The 12,190-nt window shown below is 36.4% G+C and overlaps 1 protein-coding gene across 2 annotated transcripts in view; it reads left to right on the top strand.

Annotated features, from left to right (window-relative positions):
* The window catches only part of LOC150083653 (protein held out wings-like), a 150,988-nt gene that overhangs the window by 107,613 nt on the left and 31,185 nt on the right, over positions 1-12,190 (top strand). For both annotated transcript variants that reach the window (XM_090377421.1, XM_090377420.1), the window contains exons 6-7: positions 47-304; positions 2,001-2,101. In XM_090377421.1, the coding sequence (XP_090233547.1) occupies positions 47-304; positions 2,001-2,074 (332 nt within the window). In that variant the 3' untranslated portion in view covers positions 2,075-2,101. The remainder of the gene's footprint in view (positions 1-46; positions 305-2,000; positions 2,102-12,190) is intronic.

The raw sequence follows: 12,190 nt of genomic DNA, 5'->3' as shown, positions 1-12,190 counted from the left end.
AGATTTATTCAATAATTAAAACTTTTTTTTTTTTTTTTTTACTTAGAAACAGAAATTCCACCGCTTATTACATCTCCTGTGGCACTTTCAAGTCCTTTGCGTACGCCAGCTACCCCTCTTGGAGCACCATTAATTTTGTCTCCTCGTCTCCCTGTACCAACAAATCATCATCATCTTTTGAATGGTGGTGGGCCACCTCCACTTATTGCACCTGGAGATCTCTTATTTGCACCCTATGGCGATTTTCATCAGTTTGCAGCTCTAACATCTCCTCTGCTGACAGAGTATACTACAGAGTCAGCTGGTGGGTTATTTGGTCGATGAAATTGATATGTTTATTATTTTGTAATAGTTATTGTTGCTGTTTATATAGTTATCACTGTTCTCAGTGAAACCCTGAAAATAGGAGGGATCGGACCAGCGAAGAATTAGATTTCTGTTGTTTTCCTCCCATTAAATTATTTTTTGTTAGTGCTGTGATAAACTGAGTTTTGTTAGTTAAAATATTTTATTTTGATTACTGCATGCATTTCTATGGGTACTTCAAGTAATGCAGAAACTTTGATGGATCATGAAGCACTGTTAATATCATTAAGTTTTATGAAAGAAATTAGCATATCTGCTTTATTGTTATTGTTCAATACTATAATTTCATGGGAGTAATTTAAGTAGGAAAGAAATTGTCTTCATATTCAGTATTATATATATACACATATTAACTATGCCATAATTGCTTAATAAATACATATATCTGTACATGAATGTATTGATATATTATAGATTTATACATAAACAAGTTATAAAAGTATGCCAGTGGTTTAGATAGTTCTTATAATTATTCATCTTTCAGTTTTATTTTCATTTTCATAATTGAATATATGAAATGATAGAATATGTACAGGTAAAGGCTATTTGATATATTGTTTTATGTTTTTTCCCTAAATGTTAATAGCTATGGATAATTTTACATAAGCAACTCAGGATTATTAGGATTATTTATATTTTTTGAGAAAGAATATTTTATTTAGTTGCTTACTATTCTTGGTTGAAAGTTTTAACTAGAAAACCCCCCCCCCTTATTTTTTTTTATTCTGTAGCTGTTTTTATCTTTTCTGGTCCTGTTCCACTCCTTGTGTAATAATATGCTATTTATATTTGCTTTTTATGAAAGGGCATTAGGGCATTTGTTACTTTGTTGAAATATTTTATACAGTTTTGAATTGAATTTACTTTGAAAGGCTCTCAAATTAAGATGAATGACTTTGAGTGAATTTAATATTTCATGAGGAATTTATTTAAGATGTAAGTTTTCACTTAAAAAAAAAAAAGCATATATATATATATAGAGAGAGAGAGGGAGAGAGAGCATTAAAATGTTTGGGGCCAATAGTGATTCATGCTGTTGAAATATGTTCTAGCTAGGTGAACTGCATGCAGTTTAAGGCTTTCCAGAAAATTATTTTGATTCTACTGTAAAAAAAAAAGAAAAAAAAGAAAAAAAAAAGTTTATTTCTGATAATGTTACTGTCACTCTGAGCTCGTTTGTTGATAATATGCTATTTATATTAAGTACAGTGAAAATACATTTTTAAGATTAGAAACAACAATAAAAATACTTATAATGTGGATAATAAAATATAGTATCCGTTAATTTATTGGCTGTTAAATTTTATAATAATTTTGACTACTTTTTCATATCTCAGTGTCTAGAATTTAATCTGCTCATTATAATGCTAAAAACAGGGACCAAGAGTGATGGTTTAATTAATTTATTTATTTATTTATTCATTCATTTTAAAGATACCAACTTCATACATATTTAATCATAAACTTATTTTATGCTTTGTGTTATGACTCGGTCTTCTGAAGCTAAGCAAATGCTTTGTCATTTATGATGTACTTTCATTAATCACGAATCAGACCATTATGGTCTGCATTGAAGGGTATTAATTTAAACTACTTTGTTTTCAATAATTGGTTCTTCTTATATATATATCTAGGTGCAGCTGCTAAGCAAAGACGACATTTGGGTTTACGAGATCACCCATACCAGAGGGCTGGATCTCTGTCTTAGGTGTTATGAATTTGAAAAGAGAAAAAGGTTGGTTAATGTGTGTGCGTGTGTGCATGTTGTGTATAATATATATATATATATATGTGCGTGCGTGCGTGCGTGTGTGTGTGTGTATGAGCATATGTATGTATATTTATCTTTGTATATGTGTGTGTGTTTTTAAGTACCAGTATTGTTGCAAGTGTTTCATACAGTATGTGCCATTATATATATTTATCCATATATATAGTGAGAAATTGCCGTGCCCATTCTGTAAAGCTGTTTTGTACAAAAAAGATGGTGTACTTTATTTTGATATGTTTGAAAATGTATAATAAATATAAGCTATGTATACGAAATTATTTTCAGTACAATTAAATGATGGTATCTATAGTAAGAAATCGGTTCCCTTATAGAATCTGACATATTGTGATTTGGTTTGCAATACATTAGTTAGAAATTTAAGTGCAAAGTTGTTCTTCAGATAATATTGTTATATATAATGAAATTTTAATATAAGAATTCTGTAAATAAAATATCTACACTGTTTTTCTGCCATATGATTTTAAGCATTTGAAAAATTTAGCTTCATTTTGAAGAAATTTTAACTTTGCAATTGCACGAACTTTACCATTGTCAGTGATGTTCACAACAGAATAGTGGTAACATTAATTGAAAAACCAGGTATTTTATAAATAATTTTCAGTGTACAATGTATAAAAATTGTTAATCTAGTTATAGAAAAGTCAGAGAAGTCTTATTTCTTCTTTGCCTCTGCTCAAGAGTAGCCAGAATGTTTTGCTCAATGTTATTCTGTAAATGGTGTTAATATTGAGAACTGCCTGCTTGGTGTGCATATTGTATACCTTGACTGCATTCTTATTATGCTGATGTTTTTGTATATACACACGTATACATATGATTCTTTACTGTGGTATAACTAAAATAAATATTGCAGTTGTTATAATGATACTTCTCTGGTTTGAAATTTGTTTTTAAAAACTAATTTAATTTGAGTAACACACCAGTATAACAGTATCACGTGAAACAGCTGCTTAAGTTAACGGGCTTTACTCTCTCACTACACGCTTGATAGGTGGGGTGAAAAAAGCTTTAATTTCCAGTACATACATCCTGTACCATAAGGTAAAGGTTTTTTTTTTGATACCTGTGAATGCAAAATGTGTTTCTAATCTAAAGCAATACAGCAAAATATATTGCTTGTGCATTATTGTATACATTTTTTAAATCATAGTTCAGTCAGTGTTCATAATATGTAGGTAGGTGTTGTGGAAATAAAATATCTAAAAACATTCACCATCAAAACAATCACATGGCTCACTCTGCATTATTGCATATTACTGACCTTTAGAAAATCTAAGTATGGGTAGGATGGGGTGCCTTTTCTTAAGCTGCACTGTCAGAAGTTGCTGAATAAGATATTTGTAATCTCTCCAAATGTGGTGTATAATACGTTTGCAGTTACATATAAAAATTTTTTTCTTTTGAATGTTGATCATTTCAAGTTGAATGCCCATTACTACAATTCAGTTTTGTATATACATGATACAGATAGAATAATTTGAAATTGATTTAATATGACATTGTGTATTATTGAAAACTGGTTTAATTTAAATATGATAAAAGGTATAAGTATTAAATAAACCTCGCTGTCATGTTTCATTAGATTAACTACTCTTCCTCCTCAGCACGAGAAGTCCATGTGGCTAGCATAATGGTTATGAATGCTGCGTAAAAAAAAAAAAAAAAAATCACAAGGTGGCAGGAATTTTATGGGCTATTTCACATCATGGCTGAGTGAGCTGATCTCGTGGAAGAAGTATATGAGTTCCTCTTCTGAAAGGTTTTTCATCCCACTAACAGGCAAACCAACCATCGAATGCATACAGTTTATAGGTGCAATACACTAACATCTTATTATCTTAGTCTGTGTATTTATTATACACAACTAATCTCCTATGATCTTAGTAAGAACACAGCAAAAACAGTTGCAAAAAAAAAGCTGCAAACCATCTTCTGATTAGTTGCATATGAAGTTCTACAACATCAGATGAGTACATGTAATACAGTGGTCACATGTACCTGTATACCTGTATTCTTGTTGATGAGTTTGGTCTGACTTCCTATATATACAGATCTGGGAGATGGAAGGGGGTGAATTGTGTTGCTATGGTTATCTGTAAGGGCGGTTGTTTAGATAATTTCTGTTTTCAGAACTAAAACATTCAGAGGAGATTTGATACAAATCTGATCTCTTTTATAGTAAAGTGAAAGGAGGACATTCAAGAAATATGCCTCTTTGAACAGTAGTAACTATTGTATAATGATTGAAGAGTTTTGCGTATGTAATCTTCAGACCTACTATGGCATATTAGTTTGGATGTAGCAGCAGTCTTGTAAAGGTGGATGTTATTTCAGTGTTTTTGATGTGTGTGTGTGTGTGTGTGTGTGTGTCTTTAATATAATCTGTTCACAAACTTTATGGTGCTGGCAGCTAATTTGTTGAATGGAGCATCTAGTATGCAGAGGAAATTACCTGTTTTGGTGTTATCACTACTAAAGAAGTTACATAGTTGACTATTTGTAGCTTTTTTCATGAATTTTTATCTATGAGGGTCATTCAGAAAGTTATACCTTGATAATAAAGCCTAATTTAAACAATAGCCTAATTTTTTTTTCTCAGTATATATCCCCTCCCCATTTTCCCCTAAATAAATATCCCCTATCTCAATATACACTGAGCCGAAACATGAGCACCTACCTAATATGATGTTGGTCCTCCACGTGCAGCCAAAGCAGCTCGTACCCGGCGAGGCATGGACGCTACAAGATTTTTAAATGTCTTGTGGTATCTGGTACCAACACGTAACCAGCAGATCCTTTAACTCTTGTAAACTCCAATCTGAGATGCTGCAGATTGGAGTTGCTGCTCCAAAACACAAACCACAGATGCTGGATGGGATACTCCGTAGCCAGGTGGGCAGGAGCAGCAGCAGTGCGTAGCACACGCTTCTTGATTAGACCAGGGTTTGAGCCCGTGCCCACCAAATACGGAGGATGTGGAAAGGTCAGGGAATGACCACCGCGTATCCCCGGAGCAATATGGCTTTAGTTGCTAATGCTTCTAAAAACCAAATAACAAACAAACAAACAGCTCGATGGGATTGATGTATGGGGAATTTGGAGGACAGGGCAATACCCAAGTCTTCCTCGTGTTTCATGAACCAGTCTTGAACAATCTGGGCGGTGTGCATGGCGCATTATCCTGCTGAAAGACGGCACCACCAGAGGGGAAGACCATTGCCATGAAAGGGTGTACCTGGTCAGCAGTGATATTTAGATAGGTGGTAGACGTCAGAGTGCCCGGCACATGGATGACTGGACCCAGGGTATCCCAGCAGAACATCACCCAAAGCATGACACTTCCGCCAATGGCTTGTTTTCATCCCACGGTGCATCCAGGTGGCATCACTTCCCCAGGTTAAACAACGCACACATACCTGGCTGTCCACATGGTGCAACAGGTGATTCATCGGACCAGACTACCTTCCAATCACTCAAGGTCCAGTTTCAATGCTTGCATACCCATTGTAGGTGCTGTCGCCGGTGAACTGTGGTTAGTATGGGCACTCAGAGTGGCCTGCGGCTATGCAGCACCATTTTTAGAAGGGTTCAATGTACTGTGTGTTGTGACACGTTATTCTTGTCACCAGCATTCCAAATACCGGCGAGTTGTGCCACAGTTGTCCTTCTGTTGCCACGTACCATCAGGGAGAGCCTTTGCTTACCTCGAGCATCGATGAGCCATGGTCGTCCAACACCTCGCCAGCAATTCGTGGGTTTCACTCGGACCACTTTCGGTAGGTACTAACCATGGCTGATCGTGAGCAACCCATCAGCTGTGCCGTTTCGGATATGCTCTGACCCAGCCGTCTGGCCATTACAATTTGACTTTTGTCAAACTCGTTAAAATTCGCTGCCTTTTCCATCTGAAGAACAAGAGTAACACTGATTAACGGAGCTCGGTGCCAGTTGTTTTTTATACAGTGTCCCGACCCGCGCCTTAATTCACTTGCAGTTGCTTCGATTTGCATAACTACTCCTGGTCATAATGTTTTGGCTCATCGGTGTATATACCTCCATATTTGTCAACAAAATGGGGGTATCATTAATTGGGTGCATGATAATTTGTTGTACAATGGTTTGATGCATGACGTTTCACTGTATCTTACAATTTGATAAAAAATTGGTGACAACAATTTAGAGTATTATATACTCTTCAGATATTAAGAATATCAATGAGTTAAAAGGTTTTGGAAACTAAGAGAAATTTGGCCATTTAGACAGTATACAGACAAATTTCTGTATTCACAAAACTTTAGAAATTAACAGAAAAAAATTTAATTTATTTTGTTTAAAAGTATTCAAGCTGATCCTACGTATAGACTGGTTCGTAAGTATGTACCTTGAGGTTGTTGCAGACATTCTCTCAGATATGCCAGACAAACTGTGCTTGCTACCTGGGAGTATAAAATACTGATGGAACTGATATTCATATGACACTCAAGTCAAGTGGATCAATTTCGCCGAAGTCCTGGACAGTCTGACAGCCAACTCCTCTGCTTGCGCCTTCACGATGGTGGGACTGATAGTAATCATGGGTATAACATCCATTTGCAAACACACTGTGGGTAAACCACCCATGTGTGAAACAACGTAAGCAGGGGTTGAGGTGTGGCGCTCACACCACACGGAGGAATGCTGCCCTTCTGTGTTAAGAGGCAATACTAGTTGGTAGATCACTCTCATCAACCAGTGCAGTACCACCACTTTGCTTATTGGAGGTTTGAAGTGGTGGAGCCCATGTTTAGCCTCCAGAGCTAAGTTCCAGTCAACCCTTCCCCATCTCTTCAATCAAAGACATCAGTCATGCAATATGATTGATGTTTTTTGAGGTTATGATGAACACCATGGCGAGATCCAAACTTCCTTACATTCGAGGGTACTGCCCTAAAATGTGTTCGCAGGCTGGCCGCTAGTTAGTACACTAGACCGAACCTATTGGTAACTCTCTAGGAGGCTTCCGGATCAGCTAGTGTATAACCTTGCTACGTCAACTTCTCCAGATGTAGGCAGAAAATTAAAGTGACTGGAGGGAGTTTGACTAGTGTGTATAGAGTGGGCATTGTCGAGACCACGCTATGTCAAGGATCGGGGTATATTCTTACCATGGGTATGCCATATCCAAAAATTTCATCACTTCATACAGCATGTCCCCCACCCCACTTTTTCTTACTATTGAATACCCCATGAATTGTCAAACTAAAAGAGCAAACTTATCTGGAAAAAGATCTAAACCTCCCAAACACTTCCTAGCTCTTTCACAAATATACGTGGTCTCAGTTCTAATCTCAGTGATGTCCAATTCCACTTAGTCTGCCAAACCCCATGCACTTTTCAGACCGAATTTCAGTTATCGGTTGATTCAACCAGTGCTCATCTCAGATGCCCAAATTATTTGCTGTATGCTTCCTTTCGCATCAAAGGTACGTGTGCATATGTCCATTTTGATATTCCCTGTCAGAGACTTGGTAATTTGGAATCTCTTCTTTTCGATCTTCTCTGGCTTAAAATCTCTCTGCCTCATTGTGTCAAATTCATCTGTTGTCTCAACCATTCTCCCAACTCCACTAATCACTTAGAGCTCTTTGATTTCCTCCCTTTGTAACTTGACTTTCTCCAGTCCAACTTTCCTAACAGTGAGGTAATTTTCCTTGGTGATTTTAATGTTCACAACTCCAGCTGGCTTTTGTTTTCTAGTCACACAGACCCATGCTGAGACTTTTGCAATTACTAATGACCTCGCACATATTGTTCATTTACCTACCAGAATACTGGACAATCAAAACCATACAGCCAATGCGCTTGATCTGTTTCTCACAAACAACCCTTCTAAGTACACGGTCGAAGTGATAGGTCCTTTAGGCACCTCAGATCACAAATTGGTGATTGTCTCTTCTCCAATGGAGCCTTTATCTCATGTCTAGTCCCAACCTTTTTTGTTTGGAAATACAAGAATGCAAAATGGGATGACTTGCGAGATTTCTTTTCTTCTTTTCCCTGGTCGGATTACTGTTTCAAAACTTATGATGTTAACGTTTCGTCAGATCGTGTCGGTGAAATTATTCTTGTAGGAATGGAATCCTTTATCCCACACCACTTTAAAATATCGTCCTTTATCTAAACCTTGGTTTTCCAATAAATGTGCTAAGGCTATTCAAGAGAAGAATGTTGCATATTATAATTGGCTTGTTTCCAATTCTTCAGTTTCATTTTCTGCCTACACCAAAGCTCACAACAATTGTAAAGCAGTTATTAATCAGTCCAAACTAGATTTTGAACAGGCAAAGAGTAGAAAACTTGCTTCTTGCCCTAATGGTAGCTGAGCATTCTGGTCTCTTGCCAAAGCTATTGACCACAACTTTTGCCCATCTCTGCTCCCACCTTGATCAAAACCAGATGGTTCTATTGTCACTTCAGCCAAGGACAAAGCTGACTTGCTAGCATCGCAATTTTCTTCCAACTCATCTGTTAATCGATCTTGGTAAAACACCTCCCACTACACCCCGCACGCTCCATTTAATGCCTCCTGTGGTGTTCCATCAAAAGGATGTCAGAAGGATTTTGACTAATTTTGATGCTAAGAAAGCTCCAGATTTTGAGAACAAGTGGAGAAATACCATTTCCCCACTTGTTCTCAAAACCTTTTCTCCCGAACTTACTCCTTTTCTTTGCCACCTTTTTCACTTTTTATTCCAAAGGTGTTTTTCGTTCTGCTTGGAAACTTGCTTGTATCTAGACAGTTCCTAAAAAAGGTGACAAATCCCTCCCATCCAATTATCGTCCCATTGAAATTACTTCTACTCTTTCTAAAGTAATGGAGAAATCAATTAACTGCCAACTCTTAAACTACCTAGAAACCTTCCATCTGATCAACAATTGCCAGTGTGGATTCCGTCAGTGTCGATCCACTGATGATATTCTGGCTTATGTTACCTATTTTTGGATAAATTCAGTGGAAAAGTTTGGTGAAACACAAGCAGTTGCTCTTGACATCTCAAAGGCATTCGATCATGTTTGTCATAAAGGTCTTCTAAACAAGCTTCCATCTTATGGTTTTCAAACTGTTTTTTGTAATTGGTTATCCAGTTTTCCCTTTTGACTGCTCACTAAGAGTGATGACAGATGGCTCTCTGTCTTCTAAATTCTCCACTAATGCTGGTGTCCCTCACGGTTCAGTTCTTTTCCTCTTGTATATTGATGACCTTCTTCCATTGACCAGAAATCCTATCCATAGTTTTGCTGATGATAGCACAATGCATTCCACTTTCCAGTTCGCGAAACCTCGCCCTGCTCAATCAACTTCAAATCCTTGAATATCTGCTACCAATTCCTTAAATGCTGATCTCCACTAATTCTCCAGTGGGGCAAAGACAACTTAGTTGATTTCAATCTTTCTAAAAGTCAGTCCTATCTTATATCTTACAAAAAAGGATTCTTCTGTTCCTATGCTTATCTTTGGTGACACTTCAATTTCTAGGCAAAATTATATATCTCTTTTGGGGATTACCCTGAGTTCTGATCTCTCTTGGCACAAGCACATTATAAATATTGCTTCCTATGGATCTAAAAAAACTTGGTTATTCTCTTTCGCTCTCAGCATTACCTTTCTTTCAAACAACTGTTCACTCTGTACAAATCGCAAACCCGCTGTACCATGGAATATTGTTCCCACATCTGGGGTGGTGCCCCCAAAACCTCTCCAAGTATTCTAGATTCCATTCAGAAGAGGGCAGTTAGGTTAATTAATGACTCATCTTTAACAGAGTTTCTCACTCTCTGTCTCATAGACGTACTGTTTCTGTTACCTGCTGATACTTCCATGGACACTGTTCTTCTGAATTGGCTTCTATAATTCTCCCTCTCTTTCTGTCTCTCTTTCAAAACAGTCCGAACATGTGCTACCACCAGCCAACATCCACTTACTGTCCAACTTCAAACTTACAGAACTAACTTTTCATCTTCCTCGTTTATTCGTGCAACTGGTGTTTTCTGGAACAACCTTCCTGCATACGTATTTCCTGAAAATTAGTCTACAGAACTTAGTCTAATGTCAACAAATATCTTCTTCTGTCTTTTCAACCTCCAACCCATGCATGGTACTAGGTACTATATGTTCTAATACTTCTCGTGTTTGGGGTTTTCATTAAAAAAAAAGTACCTATTATCTTCAGGTACATGATTGTAACAAATTTGCAACATTGTCAGATAGTCATGCCAATGAAAATAATAAATGCACACTCAAATCTGTGTTGGGGGGGGTCCATCTGTTGTCTTAGCTATTTTATACCAATTAAGAAATGCTTTGCACATGCACAGAAGGGGGTCCTCTTCTGTGCATGTGCAATATGTGCAGCCATTATGTACTGACATCTCGTGGCTCTAGTTTGGTACAGAAATAAGAACCAAATAAGCACCCTTTTAATTAAGCTCTTACATGCTAACCAAGTGTCTTCTGCTTACCACCCCATAATTAGAGCAAGGCCACCGAAGCTTACTTGCCTGTATCTGTTTGATGCACTAGAACTAGCCTAACACTAACTTTAACTGCTTTCAATAAAAGGTATAATGCAGACTGGAAAACAAATGTCAAAAGATCTGCATTAACTAGTCAGTATTCATCTACCATCTATACTTTTGGTCCTGGAACAACTTACTACCTCCATGTGAATTTCTTAAAAATAAAGTCTACAGAAGCAAAAGTAAAGTAATCATTTCCCAATCTTTAACCTACCTATCTTTGGTACTTTTTTTTATAGCATCTCCCCAAACACAAATAGGTGGTTAGTGGATTATATTAAAAATATGAATTATTTTGCAGTCACTAAATTGGTGGTTTTCAACCGGGGTGCCACTGTACCTTAGGGTGCTGCAACAACATTCCAGGGGTGCCACATAATTTGAGTTTAAGTTACTTAAACTTTTTTATCATTTTTTTTTAAATTTTTATTTAATTATAAAAAGATCTATGGTATCTTTTTAATTTTGTGGTGATCTATAATTGATGTTTACTTAGTACCACTATATAAAGAATAAATTATTACAGGCATACCTCGAATAACGAATAGGATGCGTTCCACGAAATTACTTCGTTAAGCGAAACTTCGTTTTCAGAGGTAAAAATACTGTGGCCAGAATAGGGATACGTTCCTACGTAAAGAAAATGAAAAGCTTTTTTTTTTCGAACAAAGAAAAGTTTTATTAAATAAACAGTCAACTTACATACAAAGTGAAATCACATTTTAAAATATGAGTCTAAAGTTGATTGTTTATGCTCTTTTTCTCTTTCATTTAACAATTGCCTATACGGAATTATTGCATTTAACACTGATCGCTTAACAATAACACTTCTTCCTAAATCAGGATCATTTTCACTAAAAAAAATTAAAACGTTTTCAATGTCATTTACGCACCTTTTTAAATCTTTGGTTGTTAACACTTTTTCGGCAGGAACTTCTTTAACTTCGTCTTCAATATCTTTGTCTTCGTTGCTAACAAGGTTTTCTAAATTTTCCACTGAAAAACCATCATCTTCTGCATTCAATAAATTTCTAACATCCTCTTCATCGACATTTTCGAAACCTATTGATTGAGCCATCTGGATAACTTCATTTCTAATTTCTTGGATGTTATTTTCTTCTAGTACAACTTCTGGCCATATTTTTCGCCAAACTCCATTTAAGCATTTCTTAGTGACTTCTTTCCAAGAACTATCAATGTTTTCAATTGCGTTTTTAATGGTGTAGTTTTTCCAAAAAGTTTTAACTGTCATTTCCTCTTTATCCTCTAGTTCAGTTAAATTGCTTAATGTTCGACGCAGATAATAAGCTTTAAATGATGCTATTACTCCCTGATCCAATGGTTGAATCAGGGAAGTTGTGTTTGCTGGAAGAAACACAACTTTGACAGGAATGCATGTGTCCAACGTGTTAAGATCAGTAGGATGTCCCGGAGCATTGTCTAACAACAAAAGAGCTTTTTCTTCAAAGTTGTTTT

The sequence above is a fragment of the Mastigoproctus giganteus genome, chromosome 7 (assembly GCF_048544385.1).
Source record: "Mastigoproctus giganteus isolate SK-2022 chromosome 7, ASM4854438v1, whole genome shotgun sequence".
Classification (NCBI taxonomy): Eukaryota; Metazoa; Arthropoda; class Arachnida; order Uropygi; family Thelyphonidae; genus Mastigoproctus; species Mastigoproctus giganteus.
This window is presented reverse-complemented; position numbering and strand designations above follow the sequence as displayed.